Below are 11,833 nucleotides of genomic sequence, written 5' to 3' on the forward strand. Positions count from 1 at the left end.
GAATTGCAGACTTAAACTCTGAGACAGGGGCAATTTGCCCTCATCTGACTCAAGTATGTTCTCATAGTGTATGCATGTATCATGAGAGACAGATTGTTAATTGGTAATAAGTCTTGACCATGGAACTAACTGCTATTTATCAGTGTCAAAGAGTTATCTAGTTAAACACAACCATTTTGGTTTCTTTAAATAAGGGAACCGTCTAACAGTGATATTTTCAGCATCAATACAAAATTGTGAGTATGATAAAAACTGACAGGGATGATTTAATATATTTGTTACAATATTATATTGCTCAACACCTGAATGGATTTGCATGCACCTGCCCTTACAGGAAAATTGCACGGATTATCAAAAGATATCCAAAACTTTTACAACACATCAACCAGTGCATTATTTGTTGTCCTGATAAACCTATGGACACTAGTTACGCATCCAAGAACACCTCCAACAGGCAAGTTTACTACCATTGTGGGGAGGGAAAACACACCAACTTGTGAATCACCTTTTTTTTTTTTAAGTCAAATTAGTGGTGATATCATGTGTCAAACTAAGTTTTGGAAATGGGTGTTCCACCTACAAGGATGACACAGGTAGCCTAAGACCCACCATACCTCTACAAACAATTGGTATTACGGCTACAGCATCTGTGTGACTCCCAAGCTCTACTGAGTATGACCAGAGCTCCTACTGGTGGCAACTGATATTCATCCCAGAAGAACTGTGATGAATTGATTTCCAACTGTCAGCTGAGACAGCCTTGATTCACTGAAGCAAAATTCACAACTGAAGCTGAGAAAGGTCTTATATCTTACTAGTAATTCAAAGAGTTTAGCTTCTGTTATGGCTTAGGCTTAAACCCTTTGACCATCAGGACTGAGGTCCACAGAACTGCAGTTATGCATTCAGAAAAATGGACTAAAAGATATTAAAGCTCTAGCTCTGAGCTCATTACTCGCTCTAGTGAGGTAAACGAATACAACTTGTGTTAGGTATGTGAACAAAAAAATAAGGCTCTCTACACTTGTGAAAGACTACATTATATATGGTGGTTAATATTCAAACAAATTAAGGTTTCTGTGACAAAGAAATGCACTTGACCATTTACAGCATAACAGATTTATACAATAACAAGTAACTTATGGCCTTGTCTACCTGCAAATGAATTCCTTCAGCAGGTACACAGAATATATTGCTCAGTCATAAAAATATATATTATCTCTTTCCTTTAACATTTAGGTATATAAATATTTTACTGAAGAACATGCATCATTTAGATAAACAACTGCAAGAACATCCTCTGGAAACTTTTTTTTATATATATTTAGCGGTATAAAATGATTACATAAACATAGCTATTAAAGTCAAGACAAACCAATACAGCAGTAAGCAGTCCACTGCCTGCTAGTCCAAAGAGGTTAAGCACCTTTTGCAACAGGTTATCTAGTACATGCACACAGAGAATGCACTGTAAATGGAGCAAAAATCAGCATCATTCCATCTGCATATTCTTCAGTCTTGTTTGGACTCCAAACTTACTGTTCACTTTTCTGCTCCTGTTTTCCATTCAGCTCTTGGTCAACTCTGCTTAGCAAAGAAAGCAGCAAAATTATTACTGTGTTAAGAAGTTGTTGAGTTTGATAGCTCATATATTAAGCAAAACCTATTAATCTTAGCAGGAAAACATGAAGCTTTTACATAGGAAAAGTTTTAGTAAATAAATATTAAATGAAGATTTTTACTGAATGCTGTCACAGCAATGCTTCTTTTTAGGAGAAAAAAAAACAAAACTGTTTTTCTACCTCCCCCTATAAATTATTTACTATTTTTTTAAGAAATCATTTAAGTTAACTGTAGCATTCAAAACAAAAAGCTTTTGAAAAAGTGCAAGTGAAGGGGGAAAAAAAAAAAAAGCAGCAGGTTCTGTGCTTTAAACTAATGCAAGCAGGAATACAAAGCTTAAGGAAAGCATGACAATACCATCAAGCACTACTATTTTGATGAACTTCACTGTACAGAATTACCTTCAATGTTATAATTAAGCCAAGAAGCTAACAGCGCTAGCTGAGTGAACAAAAGTGAAGTGGCTCCTTAACTACACCACTGTCTCCATTATGTTCTAAGACTTGCTGCTAAAAATCGGTTTGATCTCTTTTGTTGTTTTTTTTTTTTTAAGTTTTTGTTTTCTTGGGGGGGGGTTTATTTGTTGTTGCTTTTTTTTAATCTGCCTAGGGACTAGCAAACAAAATGTTTTGCAGAAACCAGTGGATGGTTCACAAGCCTGCATGAGACATACTTCTCTTTACAGTAAGAGCAAGCTATAGTCTTAACTATATCTTCTAGTAAATAAGTTGTGCTGAAGATTAATTTATTTAAAAACCAAGAGCGGTTCCAGAGTGAGACAGGCTAAGGCCAAGTTTGTCTTCTAACAATCTACTTGTCTAACTTACTGGTCCAGTCTCTCAAACTAATAAGCAGCCATTTTAAAACAAGAAATAAAAGTCAGTAACAGCAGCTCTAGGCTACCAACCCATAAATAGGGGAGGTAACTTTGTTGGTCTGTTGGAATTTTTTTTTCAGCTGTAAGAACTGAACTGAATAAAGATCCAAAGACCAGAGCAGCTTTGTCTAGAAACAACAATTCCAGTTGAATATCTGGCCACATTTTCAATATACAACTCATTCCTGTCCTCACTGCAGTTACCTTTGAAAAGCTTGTTTTGACATGGAATTTATTAACTAAACTTCAAGACACCTCCTTTCCTTCTGTTATAGTAAACAATGCCTTTCAAGCATATTAAAGTCTCAGTATCAAACAGTGCCCATGACCTCTACACCTAAATTTCACTTAGGAGCACACTAAATTTTACAAAAGTAATGGCGGTAGAGATTATATTGAGAGGGACCCTAAAAAGTGTTTGTTGTACTGGAGTGGGTTTTTTGTTGGTGTTGTTCGTTTGTTTTTTAAAGGTTTTACATTACCCTTTAAATGCCTCAGGTTTGCATTCTGAATGCATTGGGCATTGCAATAGGATTAGGCCAAATTAGGCACACCTGTGGCTTGGGATAGAGAGGAGGGAAATCGCACAGAATTGGTGTTCAGTATGTTCTTACATTTCACATCGTTAGTAGTTACATTACATACTGCAAAAGTATCAGTTCATTGGAATAATTCCTAGCTTTACCTGAAAACTATCACAAGCTACATGCCTTCTATTTTAACCTCTCAGTATTCCTCTCTGTTTTGTTAGCCAATTTAGACAAACAAGCCTCCCTCAAGTTAGGGCACATACAGGAAGGCTAATTTAAAAAGCCGAAGTTAGTAGCAAAACCATTCAGTTTTGCTTTTGTTAGTGAGAGTGAAAAAATTAACATATCTGTTAAAGAACTCATCAGCTACTGCTATGGCTTGAATAGTTAGCATGAAACTGAAAGTTAACAAAATGGAAAATCCAGTGTTTATTAGAAAGGAACACAGGCACTGCAAATACAAACAGCACTACAAATACTAATTTAAATTGCATCTGTGCAAGTTAACTAAAAAGGTAGTGAATACTGCAAATACAAAATGCAAGACTCAAAGCCTCTTCTGGAGTTGGGTCTCTGCTGATGCATAGCTACAGCTTCGCACCTAAAACCATCTCTTTCTTCAGACTTCACTTATTAGAAACAGTAAAACCTACAGAAGCATACTTTTGCCTCTTGAAGGTTCATTTGAGAATTCACATGTCCCCTTTAAAGTGAGCATTTCATGTAATGGATTAAAATATGTGTTTTAAACACCCAGGTGAGTTCTTTCAGATGATATACTGTACTTTGCAGGCAGTATAGTTACTTCCATGCATAAAACTTCAGTCACTAGTGCATGTTTATATTTACAAATGCTTATTCCTTTGTGCAAGCCAATCAACTGGGAGTTAGTTGCAGTGCAAATCATCTTATCTAGATGCAACCCTGATCAAAATATGATTATACCTTTTCTGTTTCTTTCTAAATTTTTCTTCTTCATACCTTGGTGAGGAAAAGTTTGATTTCAGTAAACAACATATGAAGGCCAAATTCAACAGAAGCTGTACACTGGTATTAGTGTCAACACAGTTTGTAGAAGCATACCAACTTTAATATAATTAAGGAAAAAAAACCAACATTGTATCTCCAACATTTGTAAGCATTACCCTGACATAACATTAATTCAACACAACCTCTTGTACAGTGTTAATATTCACCACAAAAATTTAAAGTCTGTATTCAAGAGTTTGAAGCTAAATATTCCACTGAAGTCCAAGAATTAATTGTGCAAGTTCACCAAGTCTAGCCTTAGCAGAACAAGTTCATCGATACAGAAAGGAGTCTTTCAAGACCTGGAATGACAGCCTGGATATTCTTAAGACATCCTTCAAAAGCTCTAAGGATAACAAAATGCTGCTTCAGCATTGTCATATTCTCCCATGCCCCAAGAACACCACATTTTGTGTTCTATAAAAAGTTACACCATGCAGCTGACACCAGCTGAACGCTTACTGCAATAACTACTCACTTGAGGGAGTGCACATTTGCCCAACATGGATGTGCCATCTCTCCACACAGCAAGAGTATGCCATCGTGATGGAGTTCCCAGTTTGTGAACATCTATTGTGATGCATGCTAGCTAGGTTTTCCATTATTCCCTCCAACAGGCTGATCAATTTATCAGAATTGATAGTATTTTCATCTGTCTTTTGCGGGACGCAAGTCTATGGTTTCAAATCTATTGCTGCTATTGATGAAAGTATCTTATTTGAAAGCACAGTTGTACAGATGGATAGTCATATCTGGAGGGAAGGGTAGAGAGCCAAGGACACTGATAATGCCTTCACCTTTCAAAGCAGTTTAGAACTGAGTAGGGGTTCAGCAGTTTTCCCACCACAACTCTTCTTTTAAACCAAATTCCAACCCAAGTGATAATTCACCATTTAACTTCCTCCACATTTTAGCACAAACAATGAAGGTACTACAAATAACTTCAGTATCAACATGCCCAAAATTTCTCTCCCAAGCCAGTTTAGTATACTAAAGGGTAGAAAACTAAGTGAGGCCTTGTCGTTCACACACCATAATTTGGCAATTACTTAAGCCAATACCTGTTAAAATCCCTATACTTTGGCACTTTGACTCTCCATGCTACTGCATACCAAACTGTGGTGAAACAGGGATACATCTCCTAGAGACAGCAATTATCTGAGCTGAATTGTGTTTTATTAATGCAAGCTATTACCTTCAAACCAATCACTGAACACAATATATACTGTTTCTAAGGCATGATCAGTGTAGAACACGTGAATAATGAGACATACTGTTTTATGCATTCTGGGATGCCAACATATTCCATGGGGATGAGTTCAGACAGTTCTGCCAGAGTAAAGACATATCTAATTTTTTGGCTGAATTTTGAGCTGTGGAAGAACAAATGCAGGGTACAGTTACAACTTCAAAAAATGTCAGTGTGTCAATACTTTAAAACTTCAAGAACTGTTTTAATAAACAGTTGCTAAGATTTTACTTTTCAAAAATAGAGCTTCCAGAGCATTACCTAATAAAAGGTTTTGTGATGGCCAGAAGTGTTCTGATGAACCAAGAAGGATGAACTATAATTAATGATTTCAGATTTTTTCTTAACCTATAGAATTAAAACAGAAGGCATAATTACTTGAACAAAATGGCAGCATGGCAACAAGAATACACAAGAAGTTTTTGCAAGCCCAACTGTCACAGAAATGTGACATTCCATTATTAGAAATTACTGTCTGCCAGAGAAAAACAAGTATCAAGCAACTGTGTAGTCAAAATTTAAGATATAATATTTTGGCAACAATATCAAAGACATAACATTCCAAAGAAACGTTTCTTCAAATGTTTTTGGTCAACTAAAAATGAAATGCTTCACAAAGGACCCCTTTATCACATTAACACAGGAAGTTTTAAGGATACTGTGTCAGAATAGTATTCAGTATTCTAACAACTGTTTTCACCAACAACCCCCAAAAGCAACAACAAACCGTAACAAAACCCAAACGTGTCTGTAGCACTATTCCACATTGTCTAGCTTAGGAAGGGGTTTTCAATACTCAAAGTAATTTGCTTAACTAAATCTTAACCAGTAAGTACCAGACACCACATTAAAAAGCAGCTTTCCCTAAATACATAAATCAGTGAACATGTGAATACTGTAAAAAGAACACTGCTGAACTTCTTACCTTCTATCAATTTGCTGGTAACATTTCCTAAGCCAGCCTATACTTGGCATTTTTCTCCGTGTTGTTGCACCATTCAGGTAAACTATCATGTAGTTTTCTGCTACTAACAGCTCTAAAGTGCCAATTACGTATCTGCAGAGACAAGCAGGGAAACTTTCAAGTGAAGACCTGTGGATATTAATGCTCCTAGTATGCTTAAATGCATTTTAAAAAACAAAGTCTGCAAGAGTGTTGAGCAACATCTAATAACTATTTTCCTTCTCCTGGAAGCAGATAGTGTTGCTTTGTTATTTTTGACCTTTCCCTCATCTGAAATATAAAAAGCTTAAACTGGAAAGAAGTAATCGCCCTTACATTAAAATGCTGCGCTTCATAATATGAAAACAAAGTATTCAGATGATGACTTACTTAAATAGATTGTCCATCAGGTATCTGTAGTTAGGCTGGCTGCTTTCAGGCATAAAGCAAACAGCAAACACAACAATGGCATTTAACCCATCGCCATAATAACCTAAAACCAAAGAAAAAAGCAGCAGTAGTGACAAAAGTGACTACATGCTGACTACGAAGTCAAGCACATTGATGTTAGCTTTGATTTTAGTTACCTCAGAGATTTACAAACATCTATTCTCCATAGACAAATTAACTCAGTTACAGAATGCTGTGTACCTATAAATAAAGAGCTGAATTTAATGTAAATCAAATGCTGTACCTACAACCAGTATCTCAGTATATTTACTAGTATTTTACATAGTCAACTTTTCCTCATCTCAAACTCCACAGACCTGTTGAGAAGAGTCATTAAATCAATTTATGCCTTAGAAGATTTATAGTTAATGCTTACAACACTCTTCCAAAACATCATACTGGTAGCACTGATACTGTAGAACTGATAAGTGCATCTTAATACAGATGTGCATGTTGGGAGCTTCAGCTGAACAGTGTACATTTCAGAATCTCAGTTTAATGGGGGGTGGGGCAGGGAATAAAATCAACTATATGCCTTAATACTACAACAAATGAACTGTTACATGACTCTTGATGCCCAAAGCTCTTCCCGTGTGACCCCAACTCAGCTAAAAGACAATCTCTCAACGGTTCTCTTTGGCATATCACTAATCCTTACCCCCATGACTAATAACTTTTTTATATGGTTCAATTGCCTTCATGTCCACCCTATGGTCCTGTTCTCCGATCCTAAACATACGCCAGCGTCGACCATCATCTTTCTCCTCTTCTGGAGTGTATTCAGTAAGCGATCCTTTCCTAATTACATCAGTAGTTTTGGGTTTTGGAAGATCATCTGCAAAAGTTAAAACATATTGAAGATCCACTATGAATACCATGTAAAGTGACAATCACAACTCAGGTTAACCACTTTGCTATCTAATTATTTTAATATTCTTTAGCCACTCAGATGACTCAGTTCCTTTCAATCATTACAAAACAGGATCTTGTGGGTTTCATGTATTTTATCAAAATACCCTGTTGCCTGTTATCCATTTACTGAATTTCATCATTTTCTGTGTTAAGAGGCACATGATGAATTTCCATTCATGTAGGAAGACTGATTAATTGCAGGCTTTCGGCTCAGACCATGATGAGCCTCACCACAATAGACAAAGTGGTTAACTCCAATGATCATTACACAAATCACTTGATCACAGACGGACATAAAAGCGTAATTTTCAACATTGACAGTACCTTGCAAGCAGACATGCAGGCAAATCTATTAGAAATTAAATCTAATTCATATGTGTGTAATCAATATACATGAAATTTATGCTGATAGCTATCTGTGAGAATCTTCTGCAATTAAATTACGATTCTTGACTTTGTTGCACAGACCTTACCCAAAGCGAGAAAAACCTACTGCAAGTTAGTTGTCAGTTCCCAAGACAAAGCTGTTAATTGAAACTATCCTTCCAGGAAAATGAAGACAGCAGCATTAAAGGAAGAAAAGACAGAAACCCTTTTCAGCCACTTTTAAAAACAAGACAAATTTCTGGAATATTTCCTTCACATCATTGCAAAACTAACCCTAAATACCAACTGTTCTTCACTAGAATGATGAAAATCCTTTTACCTAGGCAAACCCCCAGTCTGTTCTGAAAACTGCACCTGCAGTATGTTTCTTTATCCATTTATAAGCTATAATGGAATAAAAACCAGGTAGTGTTTCATACTCAACAGTCAAAAGAGAGCAGCTTCTTTACTCAATTTTTTTCTCTTTCCAGAATACATAAAAAATCTTTACATGTTTATTTATTAGAGATATTTAGTCATGAAGCCTACCTAAGTTAAAGATCCCAACTGTTTGGCCAACAATACAGTTCCTAGCTTACACAAAACAGCTTTAAAACACAAATTGCAAGTTTAAAAACTGTGATTTAATTCCTACACAAAACTTTCACCTCAACTATAATGTGCTGGAATCTCCAGGTTTTGCCTATAAGATAAAGCATCTGTTGGTTTCTTAAGATCATTACTAGTGTGACTATAGCTAAGTTAATTTCCTATCAACTAATTTCAGAAGTCACTGACACAAAATACTACATATTCATTGCATTTCATTCTGCTTGGAAAAATACAGCTCTCATCCATTTTGCTTCTCCGACTGAGTTAGCTGTGGTTTGTGTGGGGAGGAAGAATTGAACTTTTCTCACTACTACATCCACCACTTGCAGTCAGTCTAGACAGCATATAAACTGTAAGGCTACTGACCTTCTGCCATAGTATCACAACAATAAGATGATCTGAGGTGTTACGCACTTTTAGTACTACCATTGAGTCCTCCTTAGATACAAAGGCTTGCAATTCATCCATTTCTGACTAGTCAATCTATAACCTATATCCCTTTATATGGTTCACCTCTATTAAAAACTCATCTATAACACATGTAAAACATTTCCCCATCCCCAAAGTTAGTTCTTAAAAACATACTGTAGCAGAGAGGCTTTTCCATAGCTTTGAATCTTTTAGGTGAATATCATTAAAGACCTAGTTTTATTTGGGGTTACAGCAATTATGATGCTGCCTGTTCACTAATCATTGCAGGTCTGACTTGCACCTTATTAAAAATTCATTCAATCTGTTTCCAATTTCTTTACATTTGTACTCTTGTAACACTGAGTCATAGTTATTTCCCACTTGAAAAACTGTTGACCTGCACATCAAGAGATGTTTTTTAGGGTGTTAGACAAAAAGAACAAAGCACTTACCTTCCCATTCAAACTCATTGCTATTTTCTGAAGGAGTATCTATATCATCCAAATCAATCTCCCTGCTGTCATCCAAGTCATCAGACAAAACAGATTTTCCAGTGTGATCAAAATTTAAGCTAATATCTGGAGCCATTAGCTTCCTCTTCACTTTGGTTCCTTTAACCTCTGTATTAAAAAGACCCACAAAAAAACTATTTTCAAAACTAAAGCAAGCATAGAAAAACACATTAACAAGTTAAGAGCAAATGTATGCAATTTATCTTTGGAACAAGAATTAAATGTGAGCTGAAAACAACAGCACCTGGACATCAAAGTTCTTAAGTCCTCAAGACCACAGGTTTACTTGACTGCACACACACTGATCAGTGCTAGACCACCATGCTCCCTACAGAGGAACCACCTGAAGTGCTGGGATCATCAACTATTGCACATACTATTTGCTGTATCAAAGTATATTATGAGTTGCTCTACATATACAAAATAAATGTTGCAAATCACACAATAGCTCCACGTCCATTGTTTTTGTTAGGTACTGGCAATATCACAACCATCTTTGATGAAATAAAACATACTGCATAAGCTGGAAAAAAAAAAAACAACAAACAACCACCAAGCCAGCTGGCAGACAACAGCAAGGACAGAAAATTAAAGGTGAATAACTGCATGCTTTCAGAGAGAAGACAGGTACTTGCATAACTCAGCAGCTGAAGGCAGGGAATAAAACAAAAAGAATAAAACTAACTAAATAAAAGCCTGATCCAGCACTGGAAATGCCACAACTGCAGCAGAGATTAAAAAAAGGAAAAATTAATTGTAAACCCCACACTGTGTTATTTCTCCTCTTACCAGAAAGGCAACATTTTTAAAGGCCACAAAGGTCTGAAATTTGGAGGAAAGCAAAGAGAGGCCTTCAATGATGCACAGAATCAAGATTTTAAGACAGGTCAGGAAGTGAGTGCAGTAATTCATTTTCATCCGGTGTTGCCTGGATGGTTTTGTTCACAGGGAGGATGAAGAATCTCATATTGTACTCTAGACCCCTATTCATTCTAGACAAGATGTTTATAATAGCCTTCACGTACACAACTGTCATTTAGAATGTTTCCTGACAAAAAAATCCCAACCCCACAACAGAACAAACAAAACCCACCCTAACACAAAAATAGAGCTTTAAACCAGTCATCTAAGTAGTAAGCAGTCAGCTTGACTGGAGTGGAATGGTCTTACCAGCTTCGCTTTGTGTTTCAGCTGCAGCCAATACATCTGACTCAACAGGATCATCCTCTGGCAAAGGCCTGGTGCACAAAGTAAAAACTATTGTTACAAACATTTATTTATTTTTTAAGTAGCCACCTGAACACAAATATCCACTGCTAAAAGATAAAACCCCACATCACAAAAAACACAGTGGGAAAATGCTCAACTGAATTTACCTATAGCTCAAATTCAAGCATTCAGCAAACAAGGCACCAAGGCACCAGAAAATTACTTTGCTGCATTGAAGTGAGCATCTGTTGATGTGACAAATGCCAAAATTCTGGTTGCTACTAGAGCATGTCAGCCCTAAGAAAACTTGCCATAGTCTTGTTATTATAGCATGGCTCTGAAGTAAGTTTCAGTTTCAGTCCAAGCATCCCTCGCAGTCTTAACTGTGAAAGATTGTCACTTTACTAACACTGGAAACTTAAAAGTGGTATTCCCATGTTACTAATTACACATGAACATGAAGTGATCCTTTTCAGACCATAACAAAGCCTTTTTGAGACTCCTGTATTAGTAGAAATCCCTTCAAGATTGATACTGAGTGTCAGTTCACTAGCAAGATAGACAGCTGGCTGCTTCTGGATGTTATGCATTTGGTAAGAATTACTCAAAAAAAATTAAGAACCTTGGAAAATCTTCATCTTGCCATTCTTCCTTAAACTCAACACCTTCCATTCTTCAGCCAACTTTAATAGCTAGTAGACTCCTGATCAGCCAGAACTACTTCTCTTCGGGACAGCGGGCTGAAAAGAAGCTGCAGGAGCACACAAGAACATGCTAGTTCAGTACTGTAGTAATCCCCATACTTCCAACACACCCTTTCACTTACCAGCAAGTTATAGTATTAGGCAAAACTAAAAAGTAACCCAAAACCAAGGAAAAGTTTGACTTCCATACTCTTTTTAATACAAAACTGCTTATAGAATGCTTTACTGTCAATAATTTAAACTGAAAGAGGTCTCAAGTACTCCAAAGCCTTGCTCAAGAGGGATCACTCTCTCAGTTAAAATCAAGACCCTGGGCAACCCAATTATTTAGAAGCACACCAGTTCACTCTGAACTGTAAGAAACCTGACAGCTGTCTGGAGATATTCAAAAACTGTGTATTTCAAG

General features: G+C 36.5%; 1 protein-coding gene across 3 annotated transcripts; it reads right to left on the reverse strand.

Moving 5' to 3' along the window:
- Positions 1–503: 503 nt before the first annotated feature.
- BNIP2 (BCL2 interacting protein 2) lies at positions 504–11,433 on the reverse strand. 3 transcript variants are annotated; one of them, XM_054168855.1, is made up of 11 exons: positions 11,346–11,433; positions 10,685–10,752; positions 9,832–9,842; positions 9,455–9,620; positions 7,360–7,536; positions 6,642–6,744; positions 6,234–6,365; positions 5,570–5,656; positions 5,334–5,432; positions 3,976–4,011; positions 504–1,584 (listed from the first exon to the last, which is right to left on the reverse strand). In XM_054168855.1, the coding sequence occupies exons 1-11, from the start codon at positions 11,393–11,395 to the stop codon at positions 1,536–1,538; spliced, it is 978 nt and encodes a 325-aa protein (XP_054024830.1). In that variant the 5' UTR covers positions 11,396–11,433; the 3' UTR covers positions 504–1,535. The 3 variants fall into 3 exon arrangements, with proteins under 3 accessions (XP_054024830.1, XP_054024831.1, XP_054024829.1); XM_054168856.1 differs by lacking the exon at positions 3,976–4,011; XM_054168854.1 differs by lacking the exons at positions 3,976–4,011; positions 9,832–9,842; positions 10,685–10,752; positions 11,346–11,433 and having other exon boundaries at positions 9,455–9,632.
- Between the last annotated feature and the right edge of the window lie 400 nt (positions 11,434–11,833).

The sequence above is a fragment of the Dryobates pubescens genome, chromosome 17 (assembly GCF_014839835.1).
Source record: "Dryobates pubescens isolate bDryPub1 chromosome 17, bDryPub1.pri, whole genome shotgun sequence".
Classification (NCBI taxonomy): Eukaryota; Metazoa; Chordata; class Aves; order Piciformes; family Picidae; genus Dryobates; species Dryobates pubescens.